The 15,550-nt window shown below is 43.5% G+C and overlaps 1 protein-coding gene across 3 annotated transcripts in view; it reads right to left on the reverse strand.

Annotated features, from left to right (window-relative positions):
- The window catches only part of CEP192 (centrosomal protein 192), a 1,292,743-nt gene that overhangs the window by 858,059 nt on the left and 419,134 nt on the right, over positions 1-15,550 (reverse strand). For all 3 annotated transcript variants that reach the window (XM_029590939.1, XM_029590938.1, XM_029590940.1), the window contains one exon: positions 2,305-2,508. In XM_029590939.1, coding sequence (XP_029446799.1) covers positions 2,305-2,508 — 204 coding nt within the window. The remainder of the gene's footprint in view (positions 1-2,304; positions 2,509-15,550) is intronic.

A 15,550-nucleotide genomic window follows, 5' to 3' on the forward strand; every position in this document is an offset into this window, starting at 1 on the left:
TAATCCTGGAAAACTATTTCTTTGTAAGTGTTTGCTAGATACCCCTCCCTGGTCCGCATAATAGGAATTTATAGTGATCCAGCCCGATTCTTTACCTACGAAGCCATCATCCCCCTAACCTTGTTACCATACTGGCTTAACTTATGCTATTAGTAAATAAGTTTCTTTGAGTATATATTAAGAATTTAAGGCCACCTGTATGACCAGGTATTTTTCTCTATATGTGGGGATACCACGTCTCACTCCTGTCTGTCGCTGCAAAGCAGCTTCTCCAATCAAAGCAACCTCTTGTACATGTCTTTCTGTCATTAATAACTTAAACAATGATTTCCACTCATTACCATCTTGGCAGTTTCCCAAAATAGATCAGAAGTGCCTATATGCTCTTGATTATCTGTCATGAAATTATCCCACTTTTCTTTGGGAATTTGAGGTCTTGGGCCAAATAAGCTGGGAATCGCCAAGGTCTATTTGATTCTGGTCCACCCTCCCAGAGTACATTCGCCCACATGGGAGGAGCATGGGCCACAATCTCTACAGTTCCGATCCTAACTATTATAAAATCTGAGAAACACTGAAGCCCAGCCAAAAAAATCATCTATCCTTGACAGAGAGGAATGGGCACAAGAGACATATGTATAGTCTAATTCGATAGAGTGTAGGGTCCTTCAAACTTCCTTAACTCCCAAGCGATCACACAAGAATGGGATCCTTTTGTGTCTACTTCCCTCAGCGGACTGATCACTGCTATGGGATATATCTAAAGCGGAGTCGTGAACCAAATTTTAATCAACACCAATAAGCAAAGGTCGAATAGCATCATTCTGTAAACTAGAGACCAATCATATTAAAAAAAAAAAAAAGACTGTGTAGACAGTTGGTGCATAAAGCTTGCACAATACCAGCAGTCTCCCATATAGTAACATCCAGCATCCAAGATCAACACCCTCCCCAGGGGATCACAATAACATTCTGCACCTCAATAGATACCGATTTATGGAACAGGACAGCCACTCCTTTTACCAGTACCCAATGAAGAGAACAAATCTCCACCCAGCAGCGCTTAAGTTTCTGAGGCTCTAAATCATTCAGGCACGTTTCTTGCAGAAGTGCAATTTTTGCATATTGCCTATTTAAAAGCACTCAATTTTTGGATGTTGGGCTACTGAATTCACTCCTCCAGCTTTCCAAGGTCATCACTTTCAACTCATCAAATTGTGGCAGAAGGAATGGCTGTAACAGCTCTAGTAATGAAACAAAACTCAGAAAAGGAGAGACTTTCCAGTCCAAACTCTCCTCTTACCCCTTCCACCTACCCAAAGTCTCCCAGATGCCCTCTTAAACATTACAACCCTTTATCCAGCCAACCAACTTGCTCCTTGAGATCCCTACCCAATCTACTCATCTTAACATCCTCCAAATCCCCATCTACACTCATTAGACACCGAACCCTAGGGCACCGTCTCCCATTCACATCCTCACCAAACCTTCTACCCTTCTCTTTTCCCCTAAGCAATAAGAAGAGACATGACAGACAAACCTAAAGCCTTGAAACACACTTATCCTCCACAATTCTCAAGTCAAAGGTCGTATATACTGACCCAGTAACATATCTTGAAAACTAAAGCCTAACAATTTAAAGCTGCATTTTTGTTCTTAACAGTCTAAATTTAGTAAAGTTTGGCTACATATATTTCAAAAGCATTTTGGCTGTAGACCATTATTAATGCAGAATTATGGGCAGAGATTATAAGTACACAGGTGACTTATTACATGCATGTATTCCAATTATATTTCATAGCATTACAAGTTGGTGAGACCATACAAAATGGACCAGAAAAAAAGACTGCAGTAAGTAAAAGTGCTCATCAAGAACATTTCTTTATATATTTAAAACTGTCCTAAAGTACAGAAATTCTGGTTGGTCTTTACAGATTGTCTAAAGTGAATCATGAAGAGAGATAAAATCAGATACCTACATATTTAATAATCAATTATGGAATTTTTTCCCCAAAGCAGAAAACGAAAGTGTTGGACACTGCACTAATAATTACACAAAAAACTACTGCCAAGGCTTGGAAAAATGAGCAAGGTTTTCTGGTAATAAGATAATAGCTAAAACAGTTTATACAAGAATATGAGATGACTTCTTCATAAAATACAGAACAATGCTGTACTTTTATGGCTAAACACCGATGTATAAGCTAATAGTTTCATATATCTGAACTCTGTTTTGAGAGATTGCATTTTAAATACAACTGTAAAAAAAATGTAAATTTAAATTTAAAATCAATTTCTACATACCCTCTTAACATCAAAGCCTCCTCCAAGACAGCCAAGTGCTTCAGATCTCTGACCAAAAAATTCCCCTAAGGAAAGTCGTAAATAACTAGCATCTTCATCATCAGAAATTACTTGGGATGCTCTTAGCAGAAGACAGTTATTTGCTGACATCTTCCATGTATCCCCTTGTCCCAGCGATGTGTTTTGTAAATCCATTTTTTCCCCCTACAGAAAAAAAAAGATTTAAACAAAGGAAATACTGAAAACAGATATATCACAATAAAAATTACACTAACATAAACCCTTCCCCACCAAACCAATTAATACTTTTGCTAAAAAAATTATTTTTTTTACTTTTGCTTTTCCTCACCCACTACTCAAAACTCATCGCATTTGGAAAACGTCATTCGAAAATAGTATATACAGGTTATAAAGACCATGGAAAGGAAAGGGTGTACCGAAGAGGAAGAACAGCAATCAAACAAATGGGAAATTAACAAAGGGTTTCAGATTTTTTCTTCCAATTAACATTTTGTAACCATTAATGAGAAACTACTACTTACCTGATAATTTTTTTCTCTTTAGGACAGTCAGTTGAATCCATAAGTGCAATATGCACCTATACCAGCAGATGAAGACAGAGCAAGCTGACATCACAGTATTTATACCCATTCAGTGATATCAGCCTGCCAGTATTCTCTTCAAAAGCAACTGTGCACAGACTAGCAAAAAACGATTGAAAAAGATAACCATTTAAATACTCGGCCAACAGACAACAATGAGCTCAGATAAGAATGTAACATTAGTCTAGGGGACTGGACTAACATAGAAACATAGAAATATAGAAATGACGACAGAAGACTACCAAACGGCCCATCCAGTCTGCCCAGCAAGCTACGCACTTTATCCATTTTTATTTCCCTTTTTCTCTCTCCCACCTGTTACTATTGGCTTCCAGTACCCTCCAGACCTAATTCCCCTCCACCCCACCACCAATTTAGAGAGGAGCGCCATATCTGCATCCAAGTGACATCCAGCTCAATTAGGGGTAGCAACTGCTGTAACAAGCAGGCTACACCCTTGCCCCATACTCTTACCCACCTCTGTTATTAACTTTTGTTTGTTTTATTTTTATTTTTTTGGAGATAGCAGCCCTCCATCCTTCTGCTCCGTGAAGGTGGAACAATAACTACTGGCCACTGGCATCCCGCTCCGTGAATGCCTCTGTGGCTACTGCCGCTCCGTGCAGTGTTTGAATGCCTCTGTGGCTACTGCCGCTCCGTGCAGTGTTTTGCTGCCTCCACTTTATTCACGCCCTCTAGACTTGATGGATCCACATTGTTTATCCCACGCCCCTTTGAAGTCCTTCACAGTTTTGGACTTCACCACTTCCTCCTGAAGGGCATTCCAAGCATCCACCACCCTTTCCGTGAAGAAATACTTCCTGACATTGGTTCTTAGTCTTCCTCCCTGGAGCCTCAGCTCGTGACCCCTGGTTCTGCTGATTTTTTTCTGGCGGAAAAGGTTTGTCGTTGTCTTTGGATCGTTAAAGTTTTTCAAGTATCTGAAGGTCTGAATCATATCACCCCTGCTCCTCCTTTCCTCCAGGGTGTACATATTCAGATTCTTCAATCTCTCCTTGTATGACATCCGATGAAGACCCTCCACCTTTCTGGTCGCCCTTCTCTGTACCGCTTCCATCTTGTCTCTGTCTCTTTGTAGATACGGTCTCCAGAACTGAACACAGTACTCCAGGTGAGGCCTCACCAAGGACCTGTACAAGGGGATAATCACTTCCCTTTTCTTACTCGATATTCCTCTCTCTATGCAGCCCAGCATTCTTCTGGCTTTTGCTATCGCCTTGTCGCATTGTTTCGCAGACTTCATATCATTAGACACTATAACCCCTAGGTCTCTCTCCTGCTCCGTGCACATCAGCCTTTCCCCCCCCATCGAATACAGTTCATTCGGATTTCCATTCCCCATATGCATTACTTTGCACTTCTTGGCATTGAATCTCAGCTGCCATATCTTCGACCACTCTTCCAGTTTCCTTAAATCCCGTCTCATTCTCTCCACTCCTTCCGGCGTGTCCACTCTGTTGCAGATCTTAGTGTCATCTGCAAAAAGACAAATCTTACCTTTCTATCCCTTCCGCAATGTCGCTCAAAAGATATTGAACAGGACCGGTCCCAACACCGATCCTTGCGGTACACCACTTAACACCGCTCTCTCTTCAGAGAAAGTTCCATTTACCATCACACATTGTCTTCTGTCCTTCAACCAGTTTGCAATCCAGGTCACCAACTTAGCACTCACTCCTAAGCTTCTCGTTTTATTCACCAGTCTCCTGTGCGGAACCGTATCAAAAGCTTTGCTGAAATCTAAGTAGATGACATTGAGCGCTCTTCCTTGATCCAATTATTTGGTTACCCAATCAAAAAAGTCAATCAGATTTGTCTGACAGGATCTTCCCCTGGTGAATCCATGCTGCCTCTGGTCCAGCAATTCTCCCGACTGTAGATAGTTCACTATTCTCTCTTTTAACAGTGACTCCATTACTTTTCCCACCACCGAAGTGAGGCTAACCGGTCTGTAGTTACCAGCCTCTTCTCTGTTCCCACTCTTGTGAAGCGGGACCACCAATGCTCTTCTCCAATCACTCGGCACCACTCCCGTTTCTAGGGATCTATTGAACAAGTCACACAGCGGACCCGCCAGCACATCTCTGAGCTCCCTCAGTATCCTGGGATGAATTTCATCAGGCCCCATGGCTTTGTCCACTTTCAGTTTCTCCAGCTCTTCCCATACATTTTCTGCTGTAAATGGAGTTACATCTACTCCACTCCCCTCCAGTTTCTTGTTAACTAGTGATGGTCCTTCTCCAGGTTCCTCTTTAGTGAACACAGAACTGAAGTATTCATTTAATATTTCTGCCATTTCTTCGTCTCTCCACACATTGATCCTTTCCATCTTTCAATTTCGCTATACCACTTTGAACTTTCTCTTTTCACTGATGTATCTGAAAAATGTTTTGTCACCTCTCTTTACCTCCTTGGCAATCCTCTCTTCTGCTTGACTTTTTGCCGTCTTGATTAATTTCTTCGTCTCCCTCAGTTCTACCAGATATTCTTCTTTGTGCTCCTCCCTTTGGGATCTTTTATATTTATAGAACGCTGCTCTTTTAGCTTTTATTTTGTCAGCCACCTCCTTTGAGAACCAGATAGGTTTCATTTTTCTTTTCCTTTTCTTTACTTTTCTAACATATAGATTAGTTGCCTTGGTAATTGCTCCTTTTAGATTGGTCCATTGTTGATCTACATCTCTCTCATTCTCCCAGCCTTATAATTCTTCCTCCAGGTACTTCCCCATTTCATCAAAGTCCGTGTTTTTGAACTGCAAAACTCGGGTCTTTGTGCTTCTTTTCCGTATCCTTTTTGTGATGTTAAACCATACCGTTTGATGATCACTGGTGCTGAGGTGGGCACCCACCTGGACAACAGAGACATTATCTCCATTAGTGAGCACTAAGTCGAGTATAGCTCCTTCTCTCGTGGGTTCCATTACCATTTGTTTGAACAAAGCTACTTGGAGGGCATCCACTATTTCTCTACTATTATTAGATTCTGCAGATGGGATTCTCCAGTCTGCATCTGGCATATTAAAGTCTCCAACGATCACCACTTCTCCCTTCTTTCCTATCTTTTGGATGTCTTCAACCAGATCTCTGTCCAGCTCTTCCTTTTGGTTTGGAGGCCTGTAAACCACTCCAATAAAAATGGATGTCCCATCTTTTTTTAGGTCAGCCCATAGTGCTTCTTCATTGCCCCATCTTCCTTGCAGCTCAGTTGCTTGGATATTGTTTCTGATATAAAGAGCCACTCCTCCCCCTTTCTTATCCTCTCTGTCCTTCCTTAACAAGTTATAGCCTGGTATTGCCGTATCCCAATCGTGAGATTCCGTGAACCATGTCTCCGTGACAGCAACAATGTCTAAGTCTGCCTCTATCATTAGGGCTTGCAGATCTGGGATTTTATTGCCCAAACTACGAGCATTTGTGCTCATAGTTTTCCAGCTTTCCTTGTTCAGGTTACTGCTGTTCCTGGACTCCTTTTGTGAATTTAGTTGAGTTTTGTTGTCTTCTTCACCCTTCCCCTTTGCATTTGTGCAAAGGAAGGGATTAGTGCCTTTGGTGACAGATTCATCCAGCACAATGACCTTTTTCCTTTGGTTATGGATCTGGATTTTCTTTATGCATTGGGTGTCTTCTTTCTTTTCAGATATCACTTCAATCACTTTCTCAAGAGCTTCTTCAGTATTTACTACAGAGAGGGCTTTTTGTACTTGTTGCACCTGATACAGGGTGTGTCTCTGCATCACAGGTTCAATTCTACCAGAGCCCACTGTAATCTTGTTTTTTGAGGTCATTAATGCCCTATGTGAGTGTGGGGGTAGTAGACTTGTGGGCTGCACAGCTATCAAGAATGGGTGCCTGTGGGTCACGGGTCTTATCCTACCTGAGCCCACTGTAAATCTCTTTATCCTTGACTTTTTGTTTTTCTGTGGTAATGGGGAATTAATTGCTGATAATTGTAAAGAGGGTGAGCCTTTCTTCATTGAAGCTAATTCAGCTTTAACTTCAGCCAGCTCCTTATTCAAGGAAGAGAGTTCTGAACAAATGGGGCAAGCCCTAAGTTTCCAGATGATTTCTTACCAGTAATCCCTGTAATACATTGTCACACAGGACGACCATCGTACAAATATTCGGCAGCCAAGGGAGGGAAATTGGATTCATTTGACTGTCCTAAAGAAAAGGAAATTAGCAGGTAAGTAGCAATTTCTCATTTATTAGTGTCCAATCAGATGAATCTAGAACAAGTGGGATGTACCCAAGCTACTCCCGAATAGGGTGGGAGGCTGTGCGCAGTCCTGTCAAAACGGCATGTGCAAAGTTTGCATCCTCCCGGACCTGCGCATCCAGACAATAATACCTGGAAAAGTGTGTAAGGAGGATTACACCGCAGCTCGGCAAATGTAGTTGGGAGACAATCTAACTTTTGCCCATGATTCTGCCTAAGCCCTAGTAGAATGAGCTCTAACTTGACTAAATAACAGCTTCCCAGAATCCATGTATGCAGCTGAGATTACCTCCTCAATCCAAAGGGCTATTGTAGCCCACGAGGCCATTCTCCTTGTTTAGTACCACTGTGAACAACAAATAGGTGATCTGTTTTCTGCAAAGTCTCAGTAACCTCCAGATACTGGAAGATGTCTCTCTTGACATCCAATGTTCACAACAGACGATACTTTTCTACATCTCTCTCTGTCCACAGATGGCAGGGAGTTGGACTGAGTCAAGATAAATTCGGTAATCACCTTTGGTTAAAAAAAAAAAAAAAGAACAGTACGCAGCTGTATCGCCCCTGGAGTCACCTGGATGAAAGCCTCCTGCCAGCAAGACAAGGCCTGCAGCTCGGAAACACTTTGCGTAGAACATACTGCAACAAGAAACACTGTTTTCAAGGTCAGTAGAAGTAAGGACAGGCTAAGCATCAGTCTAAACGTAGGACCCACTAACAAATCCAAGACCAAATTTAGACTCCATAATGGTCCTAAACACTGCAAGGGAGGACGAAGATGTTTCACTACTTTTAGGAAATGGGCCACATCAGGATGAGCTGACAAGGAACCACCATTCACCTGGCCCCTGAAACAGGTAAGAACTGCTCCTTGTGCCTTTAAGGAATTAAGGGCCAAACCAATACTCAAGACATCCTGCAAAAATTTCAAATGAGTGGAATTCTTGGCCAAATGAGGAAGAGAACATCAATCCTCACACCAGGCCTCAAATACTCGCCAAACTCACACATAGGCCAAGGAAGTGGAGAACTTTCTAGCCCTAAGCAAAGGGGAAATCATTGTCACAGAGTATCCATATTTCAGTAAACGAGCCCCCTCAGATAATCTTCATGAAGAACCAGACTCTGACTTAGCAGGTTCCTGTGTGCCGGAAGTCAAAGGGGAAAGTCCCAGAGGAGCCGCAAAAAATCCACATATCACAACGTCGTGGGCCAATCCAGAGCAACCAAGAGCACCCCTTCGGATCAATCTGCTCAACATGGGCCATGGAGGAAAGGCATATAGCAAATTCTCATCCGGCCACTCATGCACTAGGGCATCAATCCCCAATGACTTCAGATCTTTCCTGTGACTGAAAAATTGCGGAACTTACGTATTTTGAGAAGTCACCAAGAGGTCTAGGAATGAAGGTCTCCAGCGATCCAGAATCTGCTGAAAGTCCTTGTCTAACAAGGTCCATTCTGCTGGGTCCAGACTTGCCCTGCTGAGAAAGTCTGCTCTTACATTGTCTTTTCCTGTCTGTGAGGCTGGGATCATCTGGAGATGCACTTCTACCCATTCCATAAGCTGATCTATTTCCTGTGACATTTGCTGGCTCTTTGATACTCCCCACTGATTCATGTCAGCCACAGTGGTTGCATTGTCCGACATTTTCCGGACCAATCGACCCCGCAGCCTATTGCTAAACTGCAAACATGCATAACCAGATCGCTCTGGCTTTCAGACAACTACTATTACAGACAGACTCCTCATTATTCAGGTGCCCTTGCGCCATCAATTGCTGACTGTGAGCTCCCCAATCTAAGAGGATCGCATCTGTTGTCAGTATTAACCAGTCCGGTGGTGCTAGGGAATCTCCCTTCCTTAGATGATCCACCTGCAGCCACCACTGCAGTTGGGAGGAGACTTCCATCAGCAGGAAGAGCCGAATTGAATAGTCCTAAGACTGAAGGTTCAACCAACAGAGGAGGGAGTGCTAAAGAGGATGCATATGTGCCCTTGCCCATGGGACCATTTCCAGGGAAGCCACCATTAAGCCAAATACTTGCAGGTAGGACCATCCGGTCAGGAGCAGTGTGTTCAATAATAGACTGAACTCTGTCAACTTCTGAATGTGCGCTTCCAGCAGGAAAGCTTTGCCCTGCCTCGTGTTGAACCGAACCCAGAGATATTCCAACAACTGAGCAGGCTGAACACTGCTCTTGGTCAGGTTCGCCAACCAAGCCAAGCTCCTACTACAACAGGGTGAGAATCTTGCAAGTCACTCTGCAGCTCTCTTCCAGCAACGTGGCTCAAATCAGCCAGCTGTCCAAATAAGGGAGTGCGAGGATCCCATCTTTTCTCAATCCTGCCACTACTACCACCATTCCCTTGGAAAAGGTCCTTGGGGTGGTGGCCAAACCAAAGGGCAGGGCCCAGAACTGATAATGAAGTCCAAAAACTCTGAACTGTAGAAAGTGTTGATGCTCTAGTCGGATGGGAATATGAAGGTATGTCTTGCACAGATCCAAGGAAGTCAGAAACGTCCGACCGCATGGCCATTACAGAGCGCAATGTTTCCATGTGAAAATGTGTCTTCTGCACAGGACTGTTGAAACCTTTGAGATCCAAGAAGGGATGAAAGCAACCCTCCTTTTTGGGCACAAGAGAATAAATGGAATGAAAGGCATTTTCTTGAGACTTGGGGACAGGAACCACAAGCCTCAGACTGAGGAGCCTTCAAAATGAGGATTCCACTGCCTGCTTCTTCTGTGGCGAATGGCAGGGACACACCATGAACAAATCTCGAGGAACACTGTGAAACTCCAGCACATATCCTTCTCGTGTCACCTCCAGGACCCATTGATCCAATGTGATCTTGACCCACCTTTGTTAAGAGAGAGGCGTCCCCATATCTCCAGTTCCTGGGGATGGGTCAGCAAACCTTCACTAGGAGGGTCGGGAGATTCCACTACCTGAACCCATGCACCTTCTTCACGGTCTGGAACGAAAGGACTGACACTTACCAAAAGTCGAGTTCTCTGAAGGGTCGTTCCTCTACAGAGAAAAACACCTAGATCCTCTGCTACAACTTCTCATGTTAAGAGCGTGGAGTCTACTATTTATCCGCTGGCAGACAAAGAACAGGGGATTCGCCCCACTTACTGGCCAATTTTTCCAACTCACTTCCAAATAAAAGCGAGCCATTAAAGGGCAATTTGGTAAAGTTAGCCTTGGAGGTAGCATCGGCCGACCAATTTCTCAGTCAAAACTGACAGCTGGCCATTACTATGGAAGCCACTCCTCTGGCTGAAAAGCAGAACAAATCACAGCCCACATCAGCCAAAAATGCAGCAGCTGACTCCATTACTGCCCTAGAGTTCACCCCAGAGTCTACGACCTCCTGGAAGAGAAGTAAATAAGACTGAGCCAGCAGAGAACAACCAGAAATGATCTGCAAGGTCATTGCCAGAGCATCAAATGCTTACTTTAAGGATAGGATTAATACTATCATGAGCATCAATCAAGGACACTCCTACATTCACGGGCATAATGATCCACTTGGAGACGGCACACACAAGTGCATCAAACTTTGGAAAAAACGTAATCGCTCTCTTGCTACTAGATCCAAAGGGTACAGGCTACCAATACCCGACCCCATTTGAATTTAGCCTCTGGGGAGCCCCATTCAAGATCAATTAATTCTTGAATGGCTTCCATCACGGGGGAAAAAAGACAAGATGCCTTATGCAAAGAAACCAAAATGGGATTCTGCTCCAGGAATTCTGAGTATTTTCAAGGTCTGAGAAATCAGCTGGCAGCTCATCTTTATGAAAGAACCGTATCAAAGTTCTATACGGCGCTAATCCCGGAGGAATTTCACCACCCTCAAGGGAGTCCAGATCAGTATCATCATGCGTGTTATCCTGACCTTCATCGAGAAGTACCACTGCCACTCTAGAAGTACTCCGGCGCATAACTGTAGTTCCTGGCTAGGTGACTCTGCTCTAGAGTATTAGAGAGGGCTGAAAATTGTGCCTGGGGAAATGATTGCAATCCTTGGAAAAAACTCTACCCATGAAAAGGTAGAAGCACCCAATCCAGGAGCTACTTGAGGCGTACAGACCGAGCTACCATCCCCTGCTGAGGAACCAGATAGAGGAGTTCCAGAATCACGTGTCCCACCTAAGCCGCCTATATCCAAGGCCTCTATCCAGCTGGGAAAAACAAGGCTTAGAGAAATCAGAAGGTGACAATTCTACACAAGCCTCCAAACAGCACTGGCCTAAGTTAGCAGGCTAAGATGCCAGAATATGACAGGCAGTGCAAAAAGAAAGGCGCTTAGGTTTTTTAGACAAAGGCACCATTATGGCCGACAGTGTACTTAAGCGGCGGCCGAAGGCATACATCTAGCTGGTGGGTTTTTTTTTCCATACATCAAAAAACACTAGGTGTCCAATACTCAGGCATCCCAAAACTAAACACTATAAAAAATTTAAGCACATAATGTAACTTGGGCGCACAGGTAAGCGTGCAGACACTTAACTTAGACGCATGGAATACAAGGTCAGACCAAGCATCCGAAAATTGGACACACAACTTGGATGCACAGCTAGAAACACATGTCAAACCAAAAATCCTGCCAAGGGCTGCCAAAAAAAAAAGCACAAAACGCTGTTGCAGCGTACCACACAGTATGCAGTGAAAGCCTCAGAGCGAAGCCTGGCCTACAGAGGCTGCTCAATCCACCAGGCTACCCATGTCCCTCGACCTCCCCCAGAGCGGGATAAACATCAGAAAAGAGCACTGAGCACAGAGACTGGATATAAGGAGGAAATTTACCAGAGTTCAGACTTACCCAACTGAGTACAGAAACTGTCTCCATCTGTGCGGGGTGGGGGCATATGCAATCACTGCCGGGGTCAGCTTCCTGCACCCACTGCCTTTCAGCCTTTAAACAGCTAAGTCCACGCCAGCTGAAAAACCAGCTACTGGACCAAGGCATTCACCTGAAGGACCCACGGAAATCACCTCAGGAATTCTCAAGTGGGGGAGGGATATTTTAGGGGGAAAAGGAAAATTGGTTCTTACCTGCTAATTTTCGTTTCTGTAATACCACAGATCAATCCAGACAAGCGGGTTCTATTCATCCCCACCAGTAGACAGAGGTAGAGAACAAAACTTTGGGCACTGCCACATATATATATATATATATGTTCTTATATACGAGTGTGCCACCTACAGTCCCTCAGTATTATTCGATACCCAAGCCAAGATAAGAAAAATAAAGAGCAAACAAGGCTCCCAACATGGATACCCCTGACCAACTAGATAAACATGCAGAAAACGCTAAACCTAGAAATTGAAGCCAAAATATGGCAAATCTGCTTTGCAAATAAATACAGCAGTAGACCAAGCAGTCTTTTGGCAGAGATCCTCAGAGCAGGCCTCTGGACTGATCTGTGGTATTACAGGAATGAAGATTAGCAGGAAAGAAGCAATTTTCATTTCCTGAACACATCAAGATCAGTCCAGACAAGCGGGATGTACCAAAGCCTTCTTACACTGGGTGAGAACCTGAAAGACCCGCTCGAAGAACACTCTCTTCAAAAGGGGGCCGCCTCCAAGGCCCGCACATCCAAACTGTAATGCTTAGTAAAAGTGTGCAATGAAGACCACACCGCGGCTCTACAGATCTCTTGGGGAGGCACCGGCTGACACTCAGCCCAGGACGGTGCCTGAGCTCGAGTCGAATGTGCTCTAAGACCCACTGGAACCGCTCTTCCTTTTGATACCTAAGCTGCAGAGATCGTCTCTTTCAACCAACGAAACAAAGAAGCCTTAGACACCTTTTCACCCTTTTTTGCTCCTCCGAACAGGACAAACAAATAATCAGAACGATAAAAAGTGTTAGTGACTCAAGTAATGTAATATCATCCGTCTCACATCCAAAAGGTGAAGTTCTCTTCCCATCGAGTGATCTCAAGCCCAATCCGGAAACCCGGGCAACTCCACTGTTTGGTTTACATGAAAAACAGACACTACCTTAGGAAGAAACGAAGGTACCATACACGCAAGGACACCGTATCGGATGATATCCGGAGAAACTGATCACGGCCTGAAAGTGCCTGCAATTCCAAAATCCTTCTAGCCGAACAGATAGCTACCAAAAAGACCGTCTTCAGAGTCAGGATCTTCAAAGATACCAAATTGAGAGGCTCGAACGGCTCCTCGCTAAGGACCCGTAGCACGAGATTAAGATTCCATTCTGGACAAATGCGTCGCAGAGGTGGACGGAGATGTTTGACTCCTCATAGAAAAGAACCACATCCGGATGGGATGCCAAGGCCTTCCCCTGGACTCTCCCTCTGAGACAACCAAAGGGGAAACCTGGACCAAAATGGAACTATGGGCTAATCCTTTAGATAAACCCACTTGCAAAAAAGAAAATATGGGACACCGACACCTGAAGAGGGTCCAATCCCTGTTGTCCACAATTTAACTTTAGGAAAACCAATATACAGAGATTTACAATAATCTGCAGTTACAAAAAAAATCTAAAAAAGGCAAGTATGGCAAATGTCAATTTAAAATAGCCCTTAGATAGTACAGACTTTGTCTGGTACACTCCACGTTATATAAGAACATAAGATATGCCATACTGGGTCAGACCAAGGGTCCATCAAGCCCAGTATCCAGTTCACAACATTGGTGAATCCAAGTCACAAGTACCTGGCAAGTTCCCGGTAAGTACCCAAACATTAAATAAATCACAACCTACTACTGCTTATTAACAGCAGTTTATCGATTTTTCCTCTAGGAACTTATACAAACCTTTAAATCCAGTTACACTAACTACTATAATCACATCCACTGGCAATGAATTCCAGAGTTTAACTATATACTGAGTGAAAAAGAATCTTATCTGATTTGTTTTATTTATTTATTTATTTTTTATCAGTTTAAACAAAAATTTACAAAGGATTATCACTTTGTACAGAAACATAAAGAAACAAAGCTATCTCCATTTTACAACTTTGCAGTTACATTGAAAAGAAGAATAACATTTTCAATATCTTGACCTCAAATATAAACAAAGGGTGTACAGCCAGAAAAAAGAAGGAGATATTTTTAGGAAAATCTTACTTAAGAGAAAGCTTAACGGTCAATAACAACTATTCTTTGTTTTCTATGACTCCACATTTGCAGCATCCTGAACTGGGGGATTATAAGGCAATCTTTTCCTATTCTCTAATAATTCTTTCATTTGTTCAGGTACAAAGAAAACATAAGTAACGTTATCTAACTTTAATATACATCGACAAGGATACCTGAGTACAAAACTTGCCCCCAACAAGCGGGCTTCTTGTCGCATTGACAAGAACCCCCGCCTTCTCACCTGGGTAGCCTGTGCCAAATCAGGGAAGACTTACACCGGTTTACCCAAGAATTCTGCTCTCATATTAGAAAAATAATTCCTCATAATCAGACTGAGGTCTTGAGAATAAATGAAAGAAACTAAGAGAGTAGATCTCTCTATAACTTCTGGAATAGAAGTCTCTAGAAAAGTTGTCAAATTACCAAGATCAAGCTCTGGAGCAGCTTCTTCTCCTCTAGTCCTTGCATGAGGCATGAAATACACCTTGTTCAGAGCTGGAATATTTTCAGGTGTTATTTTCAAAATTTCCACCATGTATTTCCTCAAAGTTACTCTCGGTTGTTCGCCCATAACCTTCGGGAAATTTATAAACCTAAGGTTTAAATTCCTTGATTTATTTTCAAGCTGTTCCATTTTCCTGTTAATGGCGATACGATCTTTCAACATAGCTGCTTGCATTTCCTGAGACTTCTTTACTTGCTCTTCCAGCCTCAATCTTTTGTTGATGTTCTAAATATTTTGCATTATATTCTTGGGCAAAACCTCTAATTTTCTGGGTAACATTTGATTGTTGTTGAGCCACTTTATATAATGCCATCCCCATTTTGGTTATCAGCTCCCAGAGAGCTTCCATGGATACCACCTCAGGTTTAGGGAACAAAGCATTTCCTGCTTCTGGCTCAAACTTAAAGAAATCGTCGCCATTAAAGGCATTCATTGTGGAAACAAAATCCAAATTCAAGCTTGCCGCCTGCATCCCTGCCGTCCCTTCTCCTGTCTCCTCCAGGCCTGCATTTTCTCTCCCAATCCCCGCGGTGGTTCCTGCCGCTATACCTATTTCCCCAATAGGGATCGGTAAGGCACTCACCGGGCTCGAGGAGTCTCTGGGGACCGGCGCTGGAGGTATCCTGGGGTCTGGAGAGCTCAGTGTAGTTTCTCCAGGGTCAGCCGCGGCTCCTCCCGTGGCTACCTCCGCGGAGCTTGGCACCTCCAATTTTGAATAGTTTGCAAGTCAGCTCCGCTATCGTACGCTGTCCGGGCGGCAGGGGT

The sequence above is a fragment of the Rhinatrema bivittatum genome, chromosome 2 (assembly GCF_901001135.1).
Source record: "Rhinatrema bivittatum chromosome 2, aRhiBiv1.1, whole genome shotgun sequence".
NCBI classification, from domain to species: domain Eukaryota; kingdom Metazoa; phylum Chordata; class Amphibia; order Gymnophiona; family Rhinatrematidae; genus Rhinatrema; species Rhinatrema bivittatum.